Source organism: Doryrhamphus excisus, chromosome 4 (assembly GCF_030265055.1).
Source record: "Doryrhamphus excisus isolate RoL2022-K1 chromosome 4, RoL_Dexc_1.0, whole genome shotgun sequence".
In the NCBI taxonomy this organism is placed as follows: Eukaryota; Metazoa; Chordata; class Actinopteri; order Syngnathiformes; family Syngnathidae; genus Doryrhamphus; species Doryrhamphus excisus.
Window position 1 is genome coordinate 21,339,755 of NC_080469.1, and position 10,640 is coordinate 21,350,394.

The following is a 10,640-nucleotide window of genomic DNA, read 5'->3' on the forward strand; positions in this document are numbered from 1 at the left end:
TTAAAGTAAATGTGCTTATTTGTTGTTGTGTGTCTGTTTCGACTAGGTCCAGCTCACTACAACCCCGGTTTGAAATCCTCCCCTCCAATGACCCTAATGGCCTCCAGGGAAGATCGCTTCAAGGTGTCCATGAACACCAACCCAGGACCTGCCGCTTATCAGGTACCCTTGCGTCTCAAACCCAATTTATTTCTGCGTTCTTTTCATAGAAGTAACAACTTTGGGCTACAGCTGTTATTAGAAGTGTGTCAAAACATCCGTGTGTGTGTGTGTGTGTGTGTGAGGTGATTGGGAGAGCGCCACGTTGCTGGCGGTCCTCACCGACTTTGAGTGGTGAACATCAAAGACAAAACAACAGAGTTTTGCGCGCGGTTGATGTCCATGCTAATACGCTAATACGTTATCGCCCACCCCCGAGCCTCCGTAAAGGGGAAGGAAGTGGGTATAGAAATAATACCCGCAACACAGACAACTTCATGAGACATTTCATCATCCACGCCAGACGTTTCACCTCCATTTGACAAAGCGTCGTCATGGACTTTTACAGACTTTTTTTTTTTTTTTCCATTTTCTGTTGCATCACAAAGCATCACTGATGGATGCTCTTGTGTGTTCAATGTGCGCTTTTTAATGTCTGTGCAAGTAGTCCAAAAATGCACACTCTCAAGTGTGGGCACTTTGTCAAATAGAGAAATGTATTTAAAATATGAGCTCATTTAGGTTGTTGTTTGCAACAATTTAGTTGTTGAATGTGTTAGTCATGGACATCTACAGCACTGGAGTGGAACAGTATCACCCGGCATACAGCTGCACCGCACGGAGCAGGGATTTCCATCTTGTGGAATGTTTCCGACGGCCGCAACAGATTCACTGTGAGCCTGGGGTACCACTGAATAGAGTCAGCCATGACATCTCCGGTGGAAGCTTTGGGCTTCTTTCTTTAACGGTTTCTTTAACGGTTAACGCGCAGGCCTCACAGCTTGGACACCCGAGTTCAATTCCACCCTCGGCCATCTCTGTGTGGAGTTTGCATGTTCTCCCCGTGCATGCGTGGGTTTTCTCCGGGTACTCCGGTTTCCTCCCACATTCCAAAAACATGCTAGGTTAATTGGCGACTCCAAATTGTCCATAGGTATGAATGTGAGTGTGAATGGTTGTTTGTCTATATGTGCCCTGTGATTGGCTGGCCACCAGTCCAGGGTGTATGCCACCTCTCGCCCCAAGACAACTGGGATAGGCTCCAGCATAGAAAAGCAGTAGAAAATTAATTAATGACAATTGGAGGCTGCCGCACGGTGGACGAGTGGTTAGCATGTTAGTCACAAAATCAGGAGATCGGAAAGACTTACGTTGGAATCTCCACCTGGGCATCTCTGTGTGAAGTTTGCATGTTTTCCCGGGTACTCCGGTTTCCTCCCACATTCCAAAAACATGCTAGGTTAATTGGCGACTCCAAATTGTCCGTAGGTATGAATGTGAGTGTGAATGGTTGTTTGTCTATATGTGCCCTGTGATTGGCTGGCGACCAGTCCAGGGTGTATGCCACCTCTCGCCCCAAGACAACTGGGATAGGCTCCAGCATAGAAAAGCAGTAGAAAATTAATTAATGACAATTGGAGGCTGCCGCACGGTGGACGAGTGGTTAGCATGTTAGTCACAAAATCAGGAGATCGGAAAGACTTACGTTGGAATCTCCACCTGGGCATCTCTGTGTGAAGTTTGCATGTTTTCCCGGGTACTCCGGTTTCCTCCCACATTCCAAAAACATGCTAGGTTAATTAACGACTCCAAATTGTCCATAGGTATGAATGTGAGTGTGAATGGTTGTTTGTCTATATGTGCCCTGTGATTGGCTGGCCACCAGTCCAGGGTATACCCCGCCTCTCGCCTGAAGACAGCTGGGATAGGCTCCATCACCCCCGTGGAAAAGCAATAGAAAATTAATTAATGAAAATTGGAGGCTGCCGCACGGTGGACGAGTGGTTAGCATGTTAGTCACAAAATCAGGAGATCGGGAAGACATGGGCGTCTCTGTGTGGAGTTTGCATGTTTTCTCCGGGTACTCCGGTTTCCTCCCACATTCCAAAAACATGCTAGGTTAATTGGCGACTCCAAATTGTCCATAGGTATGAATGTGAGTGTGAATGGTTGTTTGTCTATATGTGCTCTGTGATTGGCTGGCCACCAGTCCTAATTAGGAAAATGGATGGATGGAAATTGGACTCTAACTAATGAGCTCGGTTGCATGTTATGCTTTAGAGCAGCAACCGTCTATTGTGTCCCTGCAGTGATTCAGTCTCCTGCACAGAAGAGTTGCGTGTTGTGGTGTAAACAAAGAATACGTAGGTGACTAAAGGGGTGTTAATTAATTTCTAGTTAACTGCAAAAAAATATATTATATCTGTCTGGTCTGATCTGGAACCAATTAAGAGCGATAAAAGAACTAACCGTATTAATACTTGTCCAAGTGCTGCATTCATGAAGCACATCTTTGTCTGAAACGTGTCTGGGTGCCCATACTGAAGTTTAAACCCAACGTCATGACTCTATAAGGAATGTACGCCGCAGCTCCAGTCTCGGTAATTAGCCCGGTGACTGCGGCTCTGTACGACACCACAGGCCATACGGAGTGAAAGGGATGAGAGGGTGTCAAAGACGAGGCGGCGTGAGGGACGTGAAGGTGGGAGGGAGGTGGAAGAAGAGGAGCAGCTGAACACCCTTGTTTAAAAAAAAAAAAAAAAAAAAAAAAAAGGTGAGCCGCTGGAAATGTGTTCCGATGGCAAGCAGATGGCGGCGCAGGGGGAATTGCACCTATTTGGGCATTAGCGTCAATGCGTGTGCATGCGCGCTCATCTATGAAAGTGGCTGTAATGTGCTATCACTGGCTTCTTGAGCTGCATTAGCCCTCTGATGGAGCTCATTTAGAAGCGGGGAAGGGGTGCCTACTTCTGGAGTAGGCTTGATTACCTTTCTCTCGCATACGACATCATTCTTATTGGTTGAGCTTAATTTAACACCCCTTGTGTGTGTGTGTGTGTGTGTGTGTGTGCTGCGCTTCAATATAAAAAGACACGGGGATCTGAGTGGGGACCTGTTGTCAAGCACAGAGGAATTAAATGATGTGATCTTTCCAAGGTTCTAAATCTCTTCCTAGATGGGTTTGGTGTTTATTATCAGCTCCAACATAGCTCTGACATGGCTGGTCTGTTTACCTCTCCAGATGGGAGTTTTTATACTTTTAATGATGGCTGCTACCCGAGCTTCTCGGCCGGGATCAGCAAGGTTACGTATCTCGTGTTCCACTGTTAATGATGTCGACGGCGAATGTAGTGTCATCCAGCCACTTGTGGTGAGGTTCACGGCTTTAGGTAACTCCTTTTGAGTTTTTTTTTTTTATGTTAATAAGGTTTGCTCATTAAGAGCATCACCAAAAAAAAAGAGGAGAATAATTCATAATTCACTATTTTCACATTTTCATTACATTTAAAGACATAATAGAAGCTGTAGAAAGTGCAACATTACGTACAAACATTAAGCACAAAGCCGAAAAGAGAAGTTTACAGTGAACTCACCTTTGGTTTCTTCCTTGTATTTCATCAGGAAATCTGCTTATTTGGACATTTTTACTGAAGAACGTCTTGAAATCCAACAGAAAATACATTTTTAATACAGTTTAATAGACAAATGTTAATATTTATGCTATAATTTTCCATCAGTGATGTGGCTTTTGGACTCATAATGCTAACAGAACCAGACAATTTGTCAGCCTTTATAAGGTATAATTTCCAGCCTGCTAAATAAATAGTTGTAGCATTATATGACAAACTAATTATATTAGAAGCTTACAAAAAACGTTTCTCTGATACCGTATTGCATATACAGCATTTGATCTTCTTTGGCATCCCCTGACACTTGGTAACCTTTTCTACCCACACACCACTGCAAAATCATTGGAATCATACAGGAAAATATCTTTATAATGCAGCTTAATGTAAAAATATCCATATTATGTTATATTCTCGCCCCGTGCATGCGTGGGTTTTCTCCGGGTACTCCGGTTTCCTCCCACGTTCCAAAAACATGCTAGGTTAATTAGCGACTCCAAATTGTCCATAGGTATGAATGTGAGTGTGAATGGTTGTTTGTCTATATGTGCCCTGTGATTGGCTGGCCACCAGTCCAGGGTGTACCCCGCCTCTCACCTGAAGTCAGCTGGGATAGGCTCCAGCATACGTGCGACCCTCGTGAGGATAAGCGGTAGAAAATGAATGAATGAAAGAATAAATGTATGTGTTCCTCCCACCCAGGAAGTGCTTGAGAAAGTACTTCCTGTGAGATATCAAAGCTGTCAAGTCATTCCCTGCAGCCATACCCCGCCTCTCGCCCCAAGACAGCTGGGATAGGCTCCAGCACCCCCGCGACCCTCGTGAGGATAAACGGTAGAAAATGAATGAATGAATGAATGAATGTACCACTTCCACACGGAATGGGAAGAGGCATGATAACTTGAAAATGTCTTTGTTTTCCAAAGAAAAACACATTTTCATGCATTTCACAAACATATTTATCCATTTCATTCATTCATTTTCTACCGCTTATCCTCACGAGGGTTGCGGGCGTGCTGGAGCCTATCCCAGCTGTCTTCAGGCGAGAGGCAGGGTACACCCTGGATTGGTGGCCAGCCAATCACAACCATTCACACTCACATTCGTACCTATGGACAATTTGGAGTCGCCTAGCATGTTTTTGGAATGTGGGATTGTGGGAGGAAACCGGAGTACCCGGAGAAAACCCACGCATGCACGGGGAGCACATGCAAATTCCACACAGAGACGGCCGAGGGTGGAATCGAACTTGGGTCTCCTATTTGTGAGATCTGCGTGCTAACCACTCGTCCTCCATGTAGCCCTTATCCATTTCACAAACAATTAAAATGAATCAGATGATTTTCAAAGAAGGATCTACATTTTTGCATAGAGGCCTACTATCGACAACTGTCAGTCCTCTGCATCAATCTCCTGGTATGGCTGCTAATCCAAGTTCATCATTTTATAAGGCTAATCGATGATTAGAAAAGCCATCTAAAAATCTAAACTAAAACTAAAATCTCTTACCATGCTGTTAACTACTCCTTTCAGAGAGCAGCACAAACTGGGTCTAACAAGGACAGAAAAACATGTGTAGTTTAAGACGGGTCGTCACCTGGCAGCTGCACTAAATAGTACCCGTCAAACACCAGTGTCAGTATCAACGGTGAAGGATGCTGAAGTCGCTATATTTCAGACTGACCAAAAAAATGTCCAAGTGATCCCAAACTTTTGAGCGGTTGTGTACAGTATACGCAAAATGCATGCAAGTGTTCATCGTCGCATCAACGGGGATCGTTTTGACCATTATTCAAATACACAAAACACAGTTTGACTGCATTGATGTGTTGTAAATGTATTAGCACCGGTGACTACACTGAGTAGTATGGCGTCTCTACAGGGAACCAAACTGCAGTGAAATAGTTTGCCTTTTTGGAGAAATGCTCCAGCGAATTCTTTTGTTGAGAAAGTGGATGATTGTCAGCTCTGAAGCTCACGCATGAAGAGATTATGAGCAGTCAGAGCCAGATAAAGCATGTAGCGTAAGCCGCTCTCCTTGCCGGAGACAGCTTGATTCTCAAGAGGTCCTACAACATTTCTGCTTCTGCACGTGACCATCATGTCTGTCAATGATGCACACAGTTTATAGAGTTATCATCTGTATTTTTAGGCTTGTACTACGTATGTGTGTGTGTTGTGGGAAAGTCTCGTGTTCACTAGTGTACACACGTCTGCGTAGCGACCCACTAACACCATTCCCCGCATAGATCCACCTTTGCCTCTCCGCTCTCTGACCCAGCCAAGCATCCCATAATCTCCCTCATCATTACCATGCCCGTGGCGTCGTCACTTCTTAAACATCAACGCCCTCCTACACACCCCCAACCCGCCGCGCACCCCTGAGGGTGACCCGGAGTTGAACCCGCAACCCTGTTCCCATCAGGATCAAGACTAAGATCTGAGCGGTCCGGCCCATGTGCCTAAATCCTAGCAACGCCGTTTCGGGCATACTGATGATGTGCACGAGCACCGGAAGGTCAGAGCAGGTGGGAGAGAAAGGGAGGGAATGACTTGACAGCTTTGCTATCTCACAGGAAGTGCTTTCTCAAGCACTTCCTGGGTGGAAGGGACACATACATTTATTCATTTTCTACCGCTTATCCTCACGAGGGTCGCGGTTATGCTGGAGCCTATCCCAGCTGACTTCAGGCGAGAGGCGGGGTACACCCCGGACTGGTGGCCAGCCAATCACAGGGCACATATAGACAAACAACCATTCACACTCACATTCATACCTATGGACAATTTGGAGTCGCCAATTAACCTAGCATGTTTTTGGAATGTGGGAGGAAACCGGAGTACTCGGAGAAAACCGAGTTTAATATTTGCAATGGTAAAACCTGATCTGGCTTAAGGTATGATAGTCATAACTAAGGATCAACCGATATATTGGGCCGATATTTGCGTTCTTTACTTGAATTGGTACCGGCTGATACGCACGTGGGTTCGCCGATGTATTTTATCTACATGTTGAGATCGCTAATTTTAGAATGCTAGCAATGCTAACGTTAGCATGCAAACACATAGCATCACAGTGCTCACAGTGTTTATATCTGTTGACTAGCTATAAAAATGTATAAAAATGCTACTATGCTACTGTTAGCATGCTAGCAACGCTGAAGTGCCAAAATTAGCATGCTAACAACAAGCATGATAGTGCTACGTCTTTAAATGTCGACTTATGAAAATGTCTAAAAAGGCTACTATGACAATGTTAACATGCTAGCAATGATAACATTAGCATGCCAACACCTAGGATAATAGTGGTAAGTGTACATTCATTTATTGCTGGAGCCTATCCCAGCTGTCTTCGGGAGACTGCCAATCACAGGGCACATATAGTCAAACAACCATTCACACTCACATTCATACCTATGGACAATTTGGAGTGGTCAATTAACCTAGCATGTTTTGCACGGGGAGAACATGCAAACTCCACACAGAAATGGCCGAGGGTGGAATTGAACCCTGGTCTCCTAGCTGAGAGGTCAGCGCACTAACCACTCATCCACCATGCAGCCCTGCATACATTTACATATAGAAAAAAACATTTGTTTGTATAACTGCATGAACTGTGAATGCGAGTCTGTCGATGTTCTTCTTCTCATTAGATTGCTCCTTATTTGAGGGAAAATGTTGTTGCAAAAAAGCTGAAGAAAAAGCAAAAGAGACGCACATATTTCATCCTTTGATGTAAATTTGTGTTTGTGTGCAGTTGAGTCCAGGCATCATGAACACGGTGCTGAAGGGAACCTACAACGTGACACTCAACGATCCTCTCTGTTACTTCCGCCGCTCCCAACTGGACCACCATCCCATTGTCGCTACCAATACGTCTTAGTAAGGGGGGGGGGCTTTGAATGTACACTACACCAGTGGACAAATAGCAGGAATACGTTTGGCATTGTCAGATCTTAAGGAGGTTCTAAGTTTCGCTTCAAACCAGCAATGGTAATTGGTAATGGGAGTGAGACAAAGCAAGTGTTAAAGTGAAATAGGCTGTTCCAAAGTTTAAGACCAGCCCTCAAATAACCCTGGAACCCCCCCTTAAGTAGAAATACAATGTTCAAAACAGGACTCGGGTAATTCAGCTGCCATTCCTGTTAATCACTTAAAATTGCTTTGGCAAGATGGCTTCACGAAGAGCATCCACTCTTTGGAACTGATGTCTCTTTCGTCAGATTCCCTTACCATCCATCCCCAAAAGGTCTCAATAGGATTTGGATAAAGGGAACGAGCTGGATGGTCCAAAAGAGTGAGCTTATTCCTCTGGAAGAAGTACTTTGTGAATGTTCTTTGTGATGGCTGCCGTTTGACGCCCCCGCGCAACCTGAAGCACTCCCACATTAGCATTTTGTGGTGTTGTAGAAGAATAGCTCTTTGGAGATGTTGTTTTTGTTCTCCATGGTTATTGGACTGCACTCGGGACCAGTACCGACCTTCATTTGGGCCCCGGTTGGTTGGTCCGGTGTCGGATACTCCATGACGCTCGGTAAGAGGTCTCGCTTATGCAGCTGAACAATCGCCACCACTCAAAGAGAGAAAGCTTTGCCTTTGCCATCAAGAGATCATGACGGGGTGGATACAGGACAGAAAATGACATTCAATCCATATTTTTTTCTGATGAACAAGCCTATTTCACTTTAATATTTGTTTCCTAGTCTGACTCCCATTTCTTTTTTTTGCATTTTAAAGCTCGACCCCAGGGGTGGGCAAACTTGTTGACTCGTGGGCCGCATTTAGTTAACAAAATTGTCCAGGGCCCGGCTATATATTTGATACATGCCAACTGTTTTACGTTTGTAATTCTAACAGTCCACCAGGAATAATTTATCTGTAAAAGTGTCATACATTCTGTCCCCATTATAATTCATAATGCCGCCTACAGAGAACATACTAACTCCTTATTTCTAAAATTACAAATACTTCAACTTGCTCATATAGTTAATCTTCAAACAGCTAAAATCATGCATAAGGCTAAAAATAACCAATTAGCTAAAAATGTCATCCAATACTTCTCTACAAGAGAGGAGAAATATGATCTCAGGGAAGAAGTACATTTGAAACACTTATATGCTAGGACTACGTTAAAAAGCCATAGCATTTCAGTATGTGGAATCAAACTATGGAATGGATTGAGTAAGACCCTCAAACAATGCACAACGATGAGCCAATTCAAGAAACAATACAAGCAGTTGATGTTTGCTAAATACAAGGATGAAGAGTCTTGAACCAGTCATGATGTGCTATATATATCACTATATTGACACTTACTATGGTACCCATTATGTCATTGGATGGTCATATCACCTCGTACTTCAGGACGTGACAAAAATAAAAAATAAAAAATAAAAAATAAAAAATAAAAAATAAAATTTTAAATTTAAAGTTTAAAGTTTAAAGTTTAAAGTTTAGAATTTAAAAAAACTACTTAAACTATATTAGGAAAGCAGGAAGTGAACAAATGTAACAGTTACTGATTGTAAAAGTACCAGATGGAGGGGTAGGATTTAATAAGCTTTGCTTCTTCCTACTCCTTTTGGACATGTGGAACTGGGAACTGATTATGGGATGCACTCAATTGTAATCTGATGCATGTTCAAATAAAATAAAACCATTACCATTACCCTTTTTTTCAGGAGCACTTTAAACATCAGACCCCATTAAATAACAAAATATAATTACAATAAAAAACTGACTATTAAAAAGTATGTGAAGTCATGTTGCCAGCTTGTATGTTAAAGGTTTAAATACTTTGGAAGCAACTGGTGGGCCGGATTCAAATGCTTAGCGGGCCGCAGTTTGCCCATCTCTGCTCTATCCAGAACCTCCTTGTGTTCCAACACTGCAAAATGTAAATTCTTGCCATTTTTCAACCGGTCTTTTGATTTTGATCAGGAGTATATAAAACAATACTCACAAAAAAGTGCTAAAATGCAGTCGGACCTTTACTCAGTTTGACCCTTTGTATTTTCCAGGCACACGTCTGATTGGTCGATGATCTTTCAGTACTTTTTGCACAACATGCGCTCCTCCAACAACAGCTAAATTCACAGGTTAAACGTATTTCACGGAAAGGCACAGAGTAGGACTTTTCCGAGATCTTTCCAGTCTCTCTGTACGTATCTCTGCTGATGACACTCGGTGACATTCAGCCTCCAGTCCCCTGTGGGAACATCCTGTTTGCAGCCTCGGTGATCCGGTTGTTAGGTGTCTTCTTGTGCTCATGATGTCTAAATGTGAACAGCGTAATACTAAAGTGACTGCAAATGGATTCGGCGATTGCTCTTCTGGTTAGAGAGCTGCAAGTCGTGCATTCAGATGTTTAGTGAAGGTCAAATGAAGGTCACCTGTAAAGGTTTCACCTGAAAAGCTGAATTTCTGTAACTTTCATTCCTCGTAATGGAAAGTTCATTCATACAATGTTCATTAATATTCCTACTTTTTCTTAATAATTGCAGGAAACAATCTGGATGAAGATAAGCGCAGCTTCCTTAGGAGATGGATGAAGAAGTATGCTAATGCTAAACACGGTGATGCTCACCTGAAAGCTGCAAGGTGCAGATTATATTGCTTTCTCACAGCTCCTTGTGGGATCAACTTTTATTTAATGACAATCAAGCAGCTCTGGAGACAATTATGTCCGAAGCCATATTTGCTGATTAGGCATAAATCAGGAATCCATTTATTATGTAGATTAGTGCTGACCGGCAGAGGAACAAACAGGTGTGAAAGTCACATAGGAGACTCATAACTCATAACAAGGCCCGATGTGGTTTACGCTTGCTGATGAAATTGGCTTTTTAATTGATACACACACACACACACATAAATATATATATATAGTATATGTAATGTATATAGCTCAGCATCTATGTATATGCTATGCTGTTCTGGTGAGTTAGACTTCAAGGACCACCTTAAACCCTCTCCATTGGACAGTTTGGGACACGCCCATAAAGAGTATATACGTAAGTCATATTATTATTTTTA

At 43.1% G+C, this 10,640-nt stretch overlaps 1 protein-coding gene across 4 annotated transcripts in view; it reads left to right on the forward strand.

Annotated features, from left to right (window-relative positions):
* Positions 1–10,640, forward strand: part of stpg2 (sperm-tail PG-rich repeat containing 2) — a 63,689-nt gene extending 53,049 nt beyond the window's left edge. For 2 of the 4 annotated variants that reach the window (XM_058071109.1, XM_058071112.1), the window contains exons 12-13: positions 47–162; positions 7,363–9,035. In XM_058071109.1, the coding sequence (XP_057927092.1) occupies positions 47–162; positions 7,363–7,488 (242 nt within the window). In that variant the 3' untranslated portion in view covers positions 7,489–9,035. The other 2 variants (XM_058071110.1, XM_058071111.1) reach the window with 2 other exon arrangements.